At 37.1% G+C, this 18,155-nt stretch overlaps 1 protein-coding gene across 1 annotated transcript in view; it reads left to right on the plus strand.

Annotated features, from left to right (window-relative positions):
• AKAP6 (A-kinase anchoring protein 6) overlaps nucleotides 1-18,155 on the plus strand; it is a 233,943-nt gene that overhangs the window by 201,927 nt on the left and 13,861 nt on the right. The window contains exon 11 of the mRNA XM_058162337.1: nucleotides 2,096-2,311. Coding sequence (XP_058018320.1) covers nucleotides 2,096-2,311 — 216 coding nt within the window. The remainder of the gene's footprint in view (nucleotides 1-2,095; nucleotides 2,312-18,155) is intronic.

Raw genomic sequence — 18,155 nt, forward strand, 5'->3', positions numbered from 1 at the left:
GAAATATTAAAACAATTAAAATCACCATTTAAAAAGCTCTTTCAGCAGGTTCTTTGCATGGCTTTTTTAAAAAAAGGAAAATAAAAAGATTAGGCTACCAGTTTATCATTACAAAGTGGAGCTGCCTCAGACAAAAAACTTTATAATAAGATGCTATGAGATATGCCATGGCAATTGTAGACAAATCTTTTCAGATGATCGCAAAGACTGAATTGGTAGGGGGGTGTTTTATGGACCCAAGCCACACAGAATTTTAAAGCTCTTTGGTTTTTACCTAAATATTGCCCACTGTAATGCTTTTTACAAAGGGATAAATATGTTCTTTGAGGTTCTATACTAAATGTAGGATTAGAACTAAGGGGAGCCCCACATAGGTCAAATTATAATAGCCAAATCTAGACATAAGATTATAACCAGCAATGTAAAGTAATTCATACAGCATTATTTATTTATCAAACTTGTATGCTAGCCAGCTCTCTAATGGCCACTCATATATGTGTATTTCAAGGCCCTTATGCTGCTTCACTCCTTTAAACTCTAAGTAGCTTAGAGCAGAAAATCAGTAATAAATAAAATAATATAATCAAAAATATCAATACTTGTGGTGTGAATATCTCTAGATAGTATAAATATCTGTCAAACAATCAGTACATTGCATCAGTACTGGTAGTGCCCTTATACATGTTATGATTAGATTCAAACTTAACTCCATCATCCTGAAGATACCTGGAAAAGCCAAGCTTTTAACAGCTTGCTAAAAATCAAGACTGAGGAATACAGATCTTATTTCTGGTGGTGGGGCATTCTACAAAGGGGAAGCTTCTGCAGAAAGCACAAAGCACTTGTCTTTGAATTTCTATCATGCCTCAGCAGGTACTCTTCTGCAGGCACAGAGTGGATGGATGGACAGAGTCTATTGGAAGGAAGTGGCCTTGTGTATAATTGGGCTGCAGACCACTAGCCACCATACTCAGCAAGAGCCACATGTCAGGACATTGATTATATTATCATGTAGATTTTCCATGTAGTAAATCCTAACTAGAGGTCAATATGGTAACATATTTCTCTCCCTCTTCTTTGATCCATTTTTTCCCATATATATCATGGAGGGATCCTCCTATAAAATGTAGTCTCTTTACCAATAATCTATTTCCAAAACTTATGAAGTAGAGTAAGATCAATTCAAAGTTGGCTTCATCATTCTGTTTACAAATATATTCCTGATGTAAGCTGTTGCCCTGAAAAAAAAAAAATCTTCCTTTGGAGCTTTCATAAATTAATTAGGGAATAATCTTTTTTTAAAAATTATCTCAGTGAATATAAACAACTTAAGTCTATGGCATCAGCAACATGACTTCTAAAAAGTTTGAAAAAAAATAAGAGACACATCACTGATATATTATTTTCAAAATTAGCTATCCAGCTTTACAGGAACGCATTTGCATTTTGATCTGATTGTTGTTCACTCAAGAGCTGCTGCAATCTACAAATAATTCTTGCGATGTATATGTACAATATGCAGGTAGTCCTCAACTTATAACCAAAATTGAACCCCAAATTTCTGTTGCTAAGCGAGACATTTGTTAAATGAGTTTTGCCCCATTTTACGACTTTTCCTGCCACGGTTGTTAAATGAATCACTGCGATTGTCAAGCTAGTTAACATGGTTGTTAAGTGAATCTGGCTTCCCCATTGACTTTGCTTGTTAGAAGGTCATGAAAAATGATCACCTGACCCATAGGACACAGCAACCATCATAAATATGAGTCAATTGCCAAGTATTTGAATTTTTATCAAGTGATCGTGAGGATGTCGCAGTGGTCATAAGTGATTAAAAAAGGGTCATAGGTCGCATTTTTCAGTGCCGTTGTAACTTTGAACGATCACTCAATGAACTGTTGTAAGTCGAGGACTACCTGTTATAGTGGCTATACATGTAACATATACGTTTGCTTTATACCCCACTTTTCTATTTATACAGGAACTCAGGTTGGCTTAACAACAACCAAAACAAAATGCAAAACATAAAAGATGACCATAAAATCCATTAAAATCAATAACGGTATATTGACATTGACCCTTCTTCTGTCCACAGTCTCTGTGCTGTGAAATCAAGCAGAGGCGTCGAGGGGTAGGCTCAGTGTTACGTTTGTGCCAACACCTCCTTGATGATCAGGATACCTGTAATCTGAATGCGGACCATCAGTCGATGCAGCTGATAATTGTAAATCTTGAAAGAAGGTGGGAAGCTATCATCATGCAAGCAGTCCAGTGGCAAACTAGATTGCAGAAGAAATTGGCAAAGCATCCAGTAAGTGATACCTGTCTGACTTACCCCACCCCCTTTCCTTCCCATCCATTCCCATTAGACTTGCTGTTCCATTGTCTCAACTTTTTTTTTTTTAATTATGCTATAGCCAGGTATAATAGGAGCCCAATAATTTGCTTTTGGGATTTTTTTTCCTTATAATTGACATCTTAATCTCCACATGGATGGAATCAACCCATTAATGCAGAGGTCTTCAACATAGCTGGCTGGAGAATTCTGGGAGTGGAAGTCCACAAGTCTTAAAGCTGCCAAGTGTGAAGACCTCTGCATTAATGGGTTGGGCAGAAATTATTTTAAAGAATACAATTCTTTATTTTACATTGTGTAATGTTTGTACTGAATGAAATGATTTCTGGAGAACAAAAACTAATGGTAGATAAATAACATCAGTCCTTCTTAAGATTCAGTCCAAACTTTTTTCCTTTTTTCCCCACCCCAAAAACCGGATGTAGACATTCTGTTAGCATTTGGGATTGCCTTTTTAAGGATAATTTTCAGTTAGTGTTGTGATAGGGAATGGGGCAGGGACATTATGATATTGTGCAAGTCTATGGAACTGGTTTTTGCAGTTCATGAAGTGTTGCAGTTTTAGGTATGTATCATTTACCTGCCAGTGACCGCTAGTTCATATCTAAATACTTCATGTTTTTTCTTCCTCTGTAGCACTATCGCCAAGTTCATCACTAATAAAATCACAGCGTAAAGAAAATGTGAGGCCATAAATGTTGTGTTTGAGCTTGAATTATTATAGAGATAGTTCTTGCTTGTTAAGCAATGACTGATACGATCAGATACGATCACATTTTGGGCACTTGGCAATCTGATCACTTTTACCTCCATTTGCAGCATCCCACAGTCAGATAATCGTGGTTTGTGACTTTTTTGCCGATTTCTGGCATTTGCCTCCAGTTTCCAGCAAAAACATCCTTTTTTTTAAATTTGCATTTATAGCCCGCCCTTCTCCGAAGACTCAGGGCGGCTTACACTATGTTAAGCAATAGTCTTCGTCCATTTGTATATTATATACAAAGTCAATTTATTGCCCCCAACAATTTGGTCCTCATTTTACCTACCTTATAAAGGATGGAAGGCTGAGTCAACCTTGGGCCTGGTGGGACTTGAACCTGCAGTAATTGCAAGCAGCTGTGTTAATAACAGACTGTCTTAGCAGTCTGAGCCACCAGAGGCCTTGAAGAAAATGCATTTGGTTTACAACCAGATATTTGCTTAATGACCGTTGTAACAAAAAAAAACCAGTTGTACCTTCAAATGTTGTCATGTGACACTTCATATTATGACCACAACTTACGACTGAAATTACGGGCCCAACTGTTGTCATAAATCAAGTGTTACCTGTATTAGAATTATATCTAATCTGTTTCAACCCACTGTACTACAGAACAGTCATATCATCCTTGGCAAATATTACCATAATATTGCCCTTCATTTTCTTGGATTTTGGCCATTGATTGACAGGGTCTATTTGGTTTAATAATTTCCAGGTTGTTCACCAGTATTCCTAAGGCAACTCAAAACATTTGTAAAATCAAGAGTAAACTTAAGAATGGTTCTGCTGGATCAGGCCAAGATCCATCTTTGTCCAGCATTTTGTTTCTTAGAGTAGGCAATGAGATGCTTTTCTAGCCTCAACCATCTCTGTTCTCCTGCCATTAATTTGGAAGCCAGATGTCTTCGAGCCATTGATAGACCATAAATATATTCAATCGCTATTTAAATCTTTTAAAATTACCTTTAAAATTTAAAGCTAATTCACTGGTGGCAGTGAATTCCACAGGTTAATTATGCACTGTGGAAGAAGTGCTTTCTGAAGAAGCAGACATACAGTATGGTTGCTGTCTTTGCAGAATTCACCTTTGCCCCCAACAGTCAATTGATTTTGCATGAACAGCACACTGGTGGTATGGCAACTCCAGCTAACCCTGCAGCAAACCGTTTCTGTCTCACTCCCTATGTTCTCATACAGTGCAGCTGGTGAATATACAACATATGACTGGGAGCAGAGAGGGTGTTTGGTTGTTGTTTTTTGTTTGTTTTGTTTCACTTAAAATACCTGCAACCGACAGTGAACTGTTCTTTTGCATTGTGTTTCCATTTCAATTTCACCTTCTAGAAGGCCCTGTTGTCTTCTGCCTCAAGCAGAGGCAAGGAGCAGCCATGGGAAAACCTGGTGGGCTGCTAAACACACAAGAGTGCTGCTGATGGGAACCAGTTTTCTCTTTTCCAGGCAGGCAACTGCTTGGAGATACTGCAGTACCTCTAAATAAGTGGATATGTGTTAATTAAAGGTGAATGCTGCTTCTGCAGCAGGAGCGAAGTAGTCTTGTGACTTTATTTGGATAGGAATCGATGGGGAGGTGAGGTAGAATGAGTGTACAAGCACTGTGTTTTCTTTGTCTCAGGACTGGACAGAACTTCACAAGCTCCACATTGCTTTGTTCCCACTTTGCCTGGGAAAACCTGGCCTTGTTTGTTGGACTGAATTATCTTTTACTAGTAGGGAACACAGCTTGTTTCCTGCCAAGATATGGCAGCTATTAAAAATTCTTTCTAGGTTTGATTTGGAGCGCAGACGATATTTTTGTTTTGTGGAGACTTGTAGCTGCAAACATATGCACCATATAAAAATGTGGGCCTTCGTATGTAAGTATTTTTCCAGTGATGAAAGAGTTCTTAGAATCCAAATGTTCTGGTTGGAATTGAATTTCGTTAGCTTCTGCTGCATTCGCTGTCTCCCAATTCCAAGCTGGCATTTTACAGCATTTCCTTTCATTCAGTTCCTGTGTAGTCATTTCTTGGGTTGATCCCAAAATTGCTTTCTCTGCCTTGTCTATTTCCTTGAGCTTGATGTTGTGCCAGTCTTGGCAAATGAATAGTTTCCCTGGGAAACTGTGTGTGTATGTGTGTTTTAATTGAGGTTGTCCAAAATATACTGTAATATATAAAACAAAGCGGATGTGTTTGCATCTCACTTGATATTATTAAGAGTCACTGATATGGAAAAAGATTACTTGGATCATTACATCATGCAATATGGAAGGTCAGGAGCTATTTCCATCTTTTCTTTAAAGTGCTGTTCTAACATTTTTCTTTGTCCATTTTTTTTTTACTAATGGTATCTACTGGCATTCTATTATTACTGCTCAAAGATTTAATCGAGTGTTTAATTTCTCTGTTTAATTTCAGTATTACATCTTTCTTCTTCTCCTCCTTCCCTGCTCCCAAAGGAGGAAAGATTAAGTAAAGGAACTACAGGTTGGGATTATTAGCTAGCTGTCTAAAATTCCTTTTTTGGATGAAAAACACCGGGTGATCAAAAGATATGTTAAGCAATTGTTATTTGCTTTTCCCTGTGAATCCTGAATTTGCTTAACACAACCAGTGTTTTCATATTTTCTAGAAAGAAGGACTTTATATTTTAGTTTAACTTTCCCAAATTTGCATTAATGATCCTTCTTTTCCCCTCTTTAGAATGTGCAACTGTTTTAAAGATAATACACCCCCCCCCACATGCACACACACACACACAAACATACACACACATCATGATTGTCATTTTTGTAATGGTGCATGCCAATTTCTCAATGTTCAAAACATCTGTATGAACAATAACAACAATAACAAAATCCCTTTAGTTTATTTCACTTTGGATCTAAGAACAGCATGGATTACCAGGCCCAAAGAAGATAAAATGAATAAGCAACACTAAATTAATTCAATCCACCCAGTTGCCTAATTGCTAATCCACTATTCTTCCCTTTGGTTGCAAACTCACTTTCCTTCTCTAATGGTTCTGAAATAAGTTACTTGTATGTGTGATTCATAAGGATTTCTAACCTTCTCTTCCTCTGAGGAAGCCATTCCATTGTGCTGAATTAAAACTCCCTGAATTCTAAGCCATCCTGACCATTCTGGGAGTTACATTCAGCATCTATGAAAAATAGCATTTTGAACAAAATACTCTAAATTTTGGATAGTATTTATTTATTTATTTATTTATTTATTTATTTATTTATTTATTTATTAATCGTATTTGTATACTGCCCTATCTCCTGGAGGACTCAGGGCGGTTCACAGGCAAGTAAAAAACATATATGTACAAATTAAGATAACCATTAAAAAACTTATTCTAAAAGCCAAATTATTAAAAATAGTATAAATATTAAAACCAATTAAAACCACTATAAATTTAAAATCTAGTCCAGTCCTGCGCAGATGAATAAATATGTTTTAAGCTCACGACGGAAGGTTCGGAGGTCCGGAAGTTGACGGAGTCCTGGGGGGAGTTCGTTCCAGAGGGTGGGGGCCCCCACAGAGAAGGCCCTCCCCCTGGGCGCCGCCAGACGACACTGCCTAGCTGACGGCACCCTGAGGAGTCCCTCTCTGTGAGAGCGCACGGGTCGGTGAGAGGTATTCGGTAGCAGTAGGCGGTCCCGTAAGTAACCCGGCCCTATGCCATGGAGCGCTTTAAAGGTGGTTACCAAAACCTTGAAGCGCACCTGGAAGGCCACAGGTAGCCAGTGCAGTCTGCGCAGGATAGGTGTCATACGGGAGCCACAAGGGGCTCCCTCTATAACCCGCGCAGCCGCTTTCTGAACTAACTGCAGTCTCCGGCTGCCCTTCAAGGGAGCCCCATGTAGAGAGCATTGCAGTAATCCAGGCGAGGCGTCACGAGGCGTGGTGACCGTGCATAGGGCATCCCGGTCTAGAAAGGGGCGCAACTGGCGCACCAGGCGAACCTGGTAAAAAGCTCTCCTGGAGACGGCCGTCAAATGATCTTCAAAAGACAGCCGTTCATCCAGGAGGACGCCCAAGTTGCGCACCCTCTCCATCGGGGCCAATGACTCGCCCCCAACAATCAGCCATGGACTCAGCTGACTGTACCGGGATGCCGCATCCACAGCCACTCTGTCTTGGAGGATTGAGCTTGAGCCTGTTTCTCCCCATCCAGACCCGTCGGCTTCCAAACACCGGGACAGCACTTGATAACCGTTGGGGTGGCCCGGTGTGGAAAAGTACAGCTGGGTGTCATCAGCGTACAGCTGGTACCTCACACCGAAGCCACTGATGATCTCACCCAGCGGCTTCATATAGATGTTGAACAGAAGGGGCGAGAGGATCGACCCCTGCGGCACCCCACAAGTGAGGCGCCTCGGAGCCGACCTCTGCCCCCCTGTCAACACCGTCTGCGACCGATCGGAGAGATAGGAGGAGAACCACCGATAAACGGTGCCTCCCACTCCCAATCCCCCCAACCGGTGCAGCAGGATACCATGGTCGATGGTATCGAAAGCCGCTGAGAGGTCTAATAGGACCAGGGCAGAGGAACAACCCCTATCCCTGGCCCTCCAGTGATCATCCACCAACGCGACCAAAGCCGTCTCAGTGCTGTAACCGGGCCGGAAACCGGCTATGAAGTAATTCAGGGAATCTTTTTCTTAGAATAAACTATTCTGTTTTAATTCTGTGTTTGCATATGTATGTCTGTGTACTTGTCTGTATTTTATAGCTGTTCCATACAGTATTTTATATTCTGATGAAAACTTTTTAATACCACATCAATTGACATTTTAATATTCCTTTAATTGAAGGAACTGGAAGCTAATGTTTTCCTAGCTGAAACTTGGAAATGTTTAAACTGATCCTAATAAACACTTGTAAATATGAACAATTTTGTATTTTTATACTCGACTTTGAAAAGAAAATGTCAATTGAACAAGAAGCCCTCACACATATTTTTCTTGCCTTCTTCTTCATCTTTTTTCTGAAGGCCAGTTTATTCATTAGACCCTTATATGCTATCTCTTTTTTTTTTCATTTCCTGAAGAAAATGAAAACATAGAAGGCTTAACCAGAGGTTGCTTTGATGCTTCTTTTGTCTCCTATTCAGGAAAAAAAAATAGACAGTGTGAGATATTCACCCTTGCGTTTAAGCTACCCATTCACTGGTCAGATCTTGCACTAACTCCATTCTTTCTAGAGGCATCCTTTATACACTATCATATTCCTGTCCCTACTTTCCAGGCAGCAAACCATGTGGGCTTGGTACACATATTTTACTAATCCAAAATGATTGGTTTTCATTTAACATGTTTAGTGCATCCTGCTATTGTGTGAATAAATGCATGGAATGATCTGTGGCTTAATGTTTTGTGAAGCCAGCAATTGTTGTTTGTTTCATAAACCATGGTTAAACGAACAAGGCATAATGCAATAGATAAATACAGTCCACTTCTGACTGAGTTTGCATAAGATTGCTCCTTAAATATATTTTAAAATATAAAAACACATTTTATTTATTTAACCACTCACTCCCAACATAAATCTGAGAAAGAATTAAGAAGGGGGGGGAACCCTACAAAGTAAGCAACTCTAGTGGACTTTTGAAAAGATTTTTGTCCTTTCCTATTCTTTGATTTCAGTGACCTAGACTTCAAATTTATATCAGATAAAACCTGCTTGGTTTTTTTTTTCCTGTTGCAATCTACAAGTTACTAATTCCCAACAGAGACACAGAAATTCTGAAGCAGCGTTATCAGTTTGGAATAGCCTGATAGCCTGTTAGTGATTCTGTATAATATTCCTGACTCGTATTATTCATGTGGTTTTGAGAAGCACTTCCATTCCATCATGCAAATTTTTATCTACCGCCGAACATTTCTGTAAGTACACTGTTCTGTGTGTCCAGCACAATTCCCATGTGCGTTGGCTTTGAAAGTATGCTGTACATCCAGCCACATAATTGAAAATAATAAGGCCACAATAAATGGGATGGCCTTAGGGTATAACACCCAAGGGATTCAATTGGTGTCGCTCTGCATCAGTGTCCATGCATCATGGTAATTGAGGTAACATAACCAATTACCACATTTTAATTAGAGTTGTAAGAACTTGGAAAAATCTGCAGTAGTGAGACAGCTTATTTTAAAAAAAAACAACTACCAAGCATTTTCTTTCCAGAAGCCTTTTCTCTTAGTTGCTTATTCTTAGGAGTCAAAGAGGCTGCTGAAAGTGCCATTTAAGAGACGTTGGGAAAAATCCCAGATTCTTTATAATGAATGAAAAGCAAACCTAGAAAACAAAATGTGTTAAAATGATGCATTGCCGCTAAGCCGATATCCTCATCCACTTCTCCCTTTGTGCTTTTTGGGAAAAGAAAACACGCCTTGGTAAAGTTGATCCTAATGGTGTCCCTGTTCTTTCCTTTTCCCCTTAAGAAAAAGCAAAACAAATAAGTGGACTGATGGTCATTACATACTTTTGGGGGGGGGAGATGAGACAAATGGAAGAGACATCATTTTGTTATTTGTATAAGTTGTCACTTAGTATGGACAATCCCTAATTAAATGACTTAATGGCAAATTAGGTAATTATTTTGAACAGAAGAAACTAATGGATAAAGAAAAAGTATAGAACTTTGGAAAAAGTTTTTGTAAACTCATGTAAAACTTAGAACAAAAAACATGCAGTGAGTGTTGTCTACAAATAATCTCCACTGCAGCCTATTATTAACAGCAACTGCTTGCAATATTGCAGGTTCAAGTCCCACCAGGCCCAAGGTTGACTCAGCCTTCCATCCTTTATAAGGTAGGTAAAATGAGGACCCAGATTGTTGGGGGGCAATAAGTTGTATATAATATACAAATGGATGAAGACTATTGCTTGACATAGTGTAAGCCGCCCTGAGTCTTCGGAGAAGGGCGGGATATAAATATAAAAAAATAAAAATAAAAATAAAAATAAAAAAGAGTTTAACCTGACTAAAGGTAAAGATAAAGGTTTCCCTCGCACATATGTGCTAGTCGTTCCCAACTCTAGGGGGGCAGTGTTCATCTCCGTTTCAAAGCCGAAGAGCCAGCGCTGTCCAAAGACGTCTCTGTGGTCATGTGGCCGGCATGACTAAATGCCAAAGGCACACAGAACGCTGTTTCCTTCCCACCAAAGGTGGTCCTTATTTTGTCTACTTGCATTTTTATGTGCTTTCAAACTGCTAGGCAGAAGCTGGGACAAGTAATGGGAGCTCACCCGATTACGCAGCGCTATGGATTCAAACCGCTGAACTGCCGACCTTTTGATCGACAAGATCAGCATCTTAACCACTGAGCCACTGTGTCCCCCTTAACCTGACTACTGTTGCACTAATTGTGCAGACTGGAGTAAAAAATATTTTGGAAGAATCACATAATCTGAATTGTTAGGAACTCAAATGTTATTGCAGGAGAGAGCAGAATATCCTCTGCTGTTACTGTAGACTGCTCATTATCATAGTTGTCTGAGAATCAAACTATAGTACAAGGACTTTGGAACTCAATCCCTTTTCTCCTTGCCTGGTAAGCGATCATCTCTGTCAGTAGTATTTGCTCCCCCTGAGAATGTACACATGCACACATGCAATCCTCTAATGAGTCTCATAGTTGGAGGACTGCATATATGTGTGTATTTTCTTGTCCTGGTGTTAGGTGCATTATGAACAGAAAAACACCCTTTCTGGATCAGGTCAAAGATGTACATCATGGCATTCTGAAGTATCCATCTTCTTGAGACACACATTTATTCGGCTTATATTCACAATGTCTTTAATTGCAGTTTTATCACATATGGTTTATTCTATAGATGTTCTTTTTAGATATGAGTCATCAAACCTTACAGAAATACTGGATTTTTTGGGATCAGTCAATGTCTCTCAATATAACCTACCTTACAGGGTTGTTAAGGAAGGAATAAAATGAAAAAACACACAAACACTTACATAAACATTCACACAGACATTCGCTAAGCTGCCTTGAACTTCTAGAGAACATTTACTAAAAGGTTTTTCTCATTGAATTAATTAAACTGATTTGCAGCTATGTACTGGATTATACAGGCCATATAATAGTCCCTGAGCCATATATTTGATCTCAAATTTGATTAAGTAAATAAATAAATATGTCCGTTCCTGATACAAAATGCTATCAAGACAGATGTCTTACTTGTTTTGTATTTTGCTCAATGCTTTTATTAATTCACAATACACTGAAGCATAAATTAAAATAAATTAATAAATAAGTGGTACTTAATTTTTTTATTAACTAATTTCATTCTGACATTCTCTAGGTAACTTAAGACTGCATGTTACAACATTTCCAATGCCAATGAGTATGAGCAGACATTCAAGAGCTTTAAGAGTGCTTAATAAATATCCTCAATGATGTAGGCTTGTTTTTAGATCTTGCCACAAAATTAACAAATAACTACAAAATAGCTGGGCTGATGAGAAGCTTCTCTTTGGCTCCCGGTTTAATCCTACAGGTATTGCAGGTAAATTCCTGTATAAGGCTATGAAGAAACACCCAGGGTATCAATTTTCTCATATATATTTTTCTGCCCAATAATTTTCTTTTGTGGATGTTAATGTATTCCTAAAATGCACATACATGTTTCTACATATATTGCACAGAAAAATGTCACTCTTGAGAACGGTAAATTGAGGGGTAGCTAGAATTTTCATTTTTTTATCTATATAACATTTGTGTCATAACAGGAGCTCTAATCCATATTCAGGTCTCCATGTTTGGTGTGCAGTAATATGTAAATTACCTAGCCAGCTGCATTAAGCAGTGTTTGTTTATTCTATTTCTTTTGGCACTGCATGCACCTGAACCTCTGCCAAAAAAGAGGGTGGGGGGAAGCCTGCTTCAGGGAACACCGTTCTAGATAAAGTAGTTTAGAAAAGGAATACACACAATAAATTAAATCTGTTCTGTATGAAAACAACAGAATCAAACCTAACTTTCTGTTTCTGGAGAGATTAGTCTTCAGTAGGAGAAAAAAAAATCCCCGATATGTTTTGTTATAACAAAGATAGTGAATTTCTCTCTTTCAGAAGTTCTGTTTGCCCTGCTGTAGTGAACAAAGATGCTTATGACATTTCGCTGTTGGCAATTTTTTGACAACGATTAAAAGGAGGAACATGGGAAGTTTAAGGCCAATACGTTTCAGTGTGGCATAATGGGTGGTGTTTGAAATGCATTTGGATTAGGACAGCTGTGGAGTTTAGGTGTTAAAAAAATGGCATTAATGATGCATCAGAGCTATCTGCTTAGGCTGGCAGTCCTCCTTTCTGTGTTTCAGTCTTCCAGTCTGGCACTTCCTCTTTTATCTAGCCAGCTAATTTCCCCTCTTTTGTGAGGAGTAACTGTTTTCACACTACTGCTTACTCGGCAAGCCTCCTCATTGTTGCTTGGTTTAATTATCTGTTTGAGCTTCACCTTCTCAAGTTAAGAGAAAAAGACTTGGGCCTCCCAATGGCTCTAATGAAAGCTCAGCTTTATAGAAGTACTGTGTGAATAAACGCAGTGTCTGATCGAGTAACATAATAAATGAGTTCCTAAAGTTTATAGAGCCATTCCCTCTGTAGGAGGTTCACTCAGCAGTCTAGCAAGACCCTAGAGTTTTGTATTTGAAAAAGTCGATTTTGGAAAAGAGGTCCAAACTCGATCAGTGGCTGCAATCTGGAAGCTTAGCCTGCACAAATACCATGTGCAGATTTAATACACTTCCTAAATAACATTATGGAATATTGTGTCATAGTATAATTTATATCAGTAACAGGGAATTGTGCTGGTTATTTACTTATTTTGCAATACTTTTAGCCTACCCATATATGATGAGGAAGGATAAAAAAAAATTTACAATGTTGTTACTTTTTTTTAACCTGAATGGTTTATTATACCCTTATCTGTGTAATCTGCGAAAGGAAGTTTATTCTACAATAATTATGTTAAGATATTAAGAGGCCACAAGATTCTTTGTTAACTTTGCTGCAAAAGACTACCATATTTGTCTCTCTGGGAATCAGTATCAATCTTAGTCTGCCAGCTACTCTGGCACAGTAACTCTGCCAACTCTGTTAGTGCCAGAGTTGCTGCAGCCTTTGGGCTTTATGTTTAGCTAATGTTTAGGTGCTTTCTTTTACTTCCATAATAAAATTTTTGATATCCAACCATTGTTCGGATTAAAATTATATGCCATTTTGAAAAGCTTCCATCACTTTGTTTGCAAACTATAGCATGTTCTGAAATACATTAATTTTCTTCTGTTGGTAATGCCAGCTCTTAACATCTAAGCTGTTATAGTTCAGTATTCCCCAACCTTTCCAGCTTGGTGGACTGGCAAAGATGGTGGTGGCTGTGAGGGGGACAGGAGATAGTTTTGTGCATGTGTACGCGCTGCTTTCACAAATGCATCTGTACACGCTTTCACATATGCACACATGCACACATGCACATGAACTTCCCAATGCTTTTGTGGCCTGGTTATAGCTCCATGGCTTGAGCAATTGTGAAATGGAAGGCAATTTCAAAAAGTACAAGCTTTCTCTACAAACTCAAGGGTTTGAAACAAACAAGGAGCTGTGCAGAGATATAGAGAAATTGGATGTGCCTTCAAGTTTATAATCTAATTAAGATCAACAAGGGGAAAAAATGGGGGAGAACTGTGATAGTGGCTTCTGAATCTCAATTTAAGCCCTGTATAGTGACCTACAGGCAAAGGTTGTGTATGGATTTAAAACATCCAAAAGGTCATCCATAGTGAAAAAAGAAAGTATGAATTTGAACAAATACATTTGAATATACTGCATTTAATTGAGCAGAATGAATATTCATATACATACAATTTCTTCACATTCTGGCACCAATGTTAAAAATGCAACCCAAACTGGATTGGGACATTGCTGCTGATGTCATGATAATGCCCAGATAGATCTAATAGTCGGGATCCTGTTTTCTAAACAGAATGGACATAAAAATGTTTGCTGTTTTTATTATCTTACAAATATTTCAGTAAACTAATATTAGAATTTGCCTCAAAGTATTTGCCTCTATGTCTTTATATCGATCTATATGTCTTTATATCGATCTATACCATGGCTGGCTGGGGAATCCTGGGAGTTGAAGTCCACATGTCTTAAATTTACCAAGATTAAATATTCCAATCTATACCTCTAAATTGTAAACACTAAAATTTCAACATTCAAAGGAACTTTCTAGAGGCCCCAGAATGTTTGATAAAACTAGTAGGTTAGGTAAAATAGTACAGGTACATTCAAGAGAGTAAGTTGATGATTTTTTTTGGTGCCAGTCTTTACTTTTTAAAAATGTTGCTTTCATTGCTTTCATTGGGTCCAAAAATGTCAGCTCGAGAGACGTGTGTGTATATCCAAGCCTGTCCCAACAATCCCCTTTTCAGTATGTTCCAGCCAAATTATTTTGGCACATGAGGCAAAAAAGAAAGAAAGAAAGAAAGAAAAAAGCATTGACGGTTCTTTCCATCCCTGGCCAAAAAAGTTACAATACTAGCAAATAAAACAATTATTTACTGTCCTTCCACAACACCCTAAATTAGCAACATAGACAGAGATAGAAGCACTTGTGCATACATACTAAATGCATACCATAAAATTTCCACAAATACGTAAATAAGTGCTGGATATAAAAAACATACATTTTTTCTGAAACAAATCATTCATTACACTCAAAGCTCTGTTGAATTCAAAATTGTATTCCAGTCAATACATATGAACACAGAGAGAGATACATAAACAAAAATGTATACACATATATGCATATACCTGTCATGTAACTCTTTGACAAATAGTCAATTCTATAGGAATAGAAGCTATTCTCAATAAAAATTTACTGTATGGTGTTCTCAGGACAAACAAATCCTCTACCTATGCAATTTGACATGTAAGCTAGTGATTGTCATTTCAATTGGTTTAAAACGAAATAAAAGAAAATATAACCAGTGTTTTCTATGGAAATTATTCACTGGAATTGGAGTATCAATGTGTTTGAGAAACAGTAGTGGCTTACACTGATATACCATCTCAGTTTATGGAATTGTTATTGCTATCACATCCCATAGACATGATGACTATTTCTACTCTTTTTTTTTTAAAGAACCTTTTAAATTGTATTTTCTTTCAGAATAAACAGAGCTACTAATTAGTTTCCACTTTAACTATAATTGTTCTAGGGATACAATAATTACCTTTTCCTCTCAAAAGCCATCATAAAACATAATTGTTGTTTTACATATTAGTATAATATTGCATTTTGAATGAAGAGGATATTCTCTGGCAATAACGCAAGAAGTTCCAAGTAAACATTAATGAATTAGGCAGAAGTGGATCTGAAAATATTATCATTTTTATCCAAGTAAATGCACAGCATACTAACACATTTTCAAATGCAAAATTCTTGTGGTGGGGAAATTCCTTCCCTATGTTTGTGTTTTAATCTAATTTTAATCTAAGGGGCGTGCATAAGTGCACAAAAGTGCCTACCATTCCTGTCCTATTGTTTCCTTTCAATATATGTTCCTGTATATAATGTTATGACAAATAAAATAAAATAAAAAAATAAAATAAAAAAATAATAATTTTGTGGAGGGCTATTACTGAACCTCTGTAAGGAATGACAATGTCGTTCTTATGATTGCATTGCAGAATATATCAAATTACAACTAATCCAACTAACTTTCAGCTTAGGTTAGCCTATAAGCTTATGATTGAATGGCTCTTTCAAACTCATTATTATTTATTTAGTGCATTGATGAGAATATGACGGAAAAGAAGTGAACATATATATTCAATATTCAAACCCATAAAACTGTGTAAATGGAGAAAGGCACGTGGTGCAAAGGCTTTGCTTTTGTAAATTGTCCTGTTTATAACAGAACTGTATGTTAGAATGACACTGCAGACTTTTTCTGCCAAGTTACAAACCTTATGTACCTGCCATCAAAATTGTTTCTCTCTAGAAATATTTTGTGCCGAGGAGAAGCATTAACACTGTCATGTGGTAAGCTGTTATTTGTTGACATATCAAATCCAAGGCTCAATGCCACTCCATCTGGAAATGTATAGTTTGCACACTCATTAAGATGATAATGTTTTATACCAAACAACTTTCCTATGTCTGCTAAGATACTAGTCCAGCAAGTCACTTGGCATGACATGAGAAAAGTGAAATTCTCTCACTACTTTCCATTGCAGCCATCAAGAGAACCAATTGTCTATTAAAACTATTCCTTTTTTTAAAAAAATCCCTTCGTTGTTCCTGTGAACTTCTTCATCGAAAAGGAAAAACAATTTAGAATTTATTAGAACTATATGCAAAGTGGTATCAAGTCATTAAAAATAGAAACAATAAGCCTTAAAGGATCTATTCAATTAAATAAATGAAGGGACTGCAATGTAATTAAAAGGATTAATCAAATTACAAAGCAATTGACTAAAAATATAAAAATGATAAACCAGAATCAACTGACATATAATCAATGACTCCCCTCCCCACAAATTAGTTCAAACCGTGGAATAGTATAGTACATTCCAATTTCTGTTTAAAAGTAAATATAGTCCATAGGAGGATTTTTTTAAAAACAAGAAGGTGACTGCCCTATGGTTCCAATTATATGGCTTTGATGAATTAAAAAAATTCCCAGTTGCCCCAAAATATTGTATCTATCACTTTAATGAGAAACATTTTTTTCTGATGACATAACATTATAGTAGAGCAATGTGGAATATAAATAATATTGTAGTGATTCTACAGCATTAAATACATTTAAATAATAGCAATCTAAGTATTATATATTCATTTCATGACTTCCAATACGTTCTACAATGTTCTGAATTCTTCCAGAATCAAATGGGATACTATAATCAAAAAGAAATCTCATGATTTCAATTGCTCATTGTAAATACAAAGAACTATAGGTGCACTACCTCTGCTTTTTTACTTTAAAATAGTATCCCAAAGTAAACAGGATATTCTGATTTATTTGGCATCAACTATTTCCATAAGAGCTGAAGAGAGAAAAACCCAGTTAAAACCATTTTTGGTTGAGAATGTGGCTTCATGCAATGTTTTAGTCCAAAATTAATCCTGTTCAGTTTCATTCAGCCAGGTGTTATTGTCCATGTATTTGATTCCTTATTCACAGCATGAGCTTTCTTCATGCTTCATTCAACACAGACTTCAGGAGGCCCTGCCAATCCTCTGTGCTTCATTTACAGTATCAAGAAGCAACTACATTTATGATGCGATAAGGGCAGTCCTGCAGTCCAAACTTTGCATCATACCTCTGGTCCCCTTTAATAGCTTGCTTGATCCTGTGAAAGCAAATGAAACACTAACATGGGTTACAGCAAAATTTTGTTGCTGAGGCTGTATCGTTTAAAAGTTTATAGAGTTTAAATGATATAAGAGACAAAAAAAAGCTTTATATTAAAGTGGATTTATAATTAAGAAGAGTGAGCTAAAATTACATCATTGTGGGACTTGCATTGTTGAATTTGTATAACGGGAAGAATAAATAAAGCTGGCAACAGCTGATTTTCAGTCCAAATGTTATCTTCCCAACCAAAGAGACAAATATTTCATATTTGAGAAGAGACTGCATAATAATTCACAAACTCTATGGAATTTACAGAAGGCTATTAGTTTTAAAGTGTATGGAAGTTACTTGTGACATATACTTTTGAATAAAGGAGGAGCTCCAGTGATATCATTTTAAAGCTAGCACTGGAAATTATATGTACAAAGTTTAAAACCTTGAAATCCTTTACCAACCTTTTATATCCAGGTGCCTTCCAGATGTGTTGGACAACAATCAGAGATGTATAGTTCTTTCCATATTCAGTCTGCAGTAATTCTGTATTTTTATTTCCTTTACATATTTTGTGTGAATCATGTATTATTCTTTGCCTTGACGTATTCATTTTTGAAATATATTTTTAAATGAAATTTGAGCTGAGAAA

Source organism: Ahaetulla prasina, chromosome 1, assembly GCF_028640845.1.
Source record: "Ahaetulla prasina isolate Xishuangbanna chromosome 1, ASM2864084v1, whole genome shotgun sequence".
Taxonomy (NCBI): domain Eukaryota; kingdom Metazoa; phylum Chordata; class Lepidosauria; order Squamata; family Colubridae; genus Ahaetulla; species Ahaetulla prasina.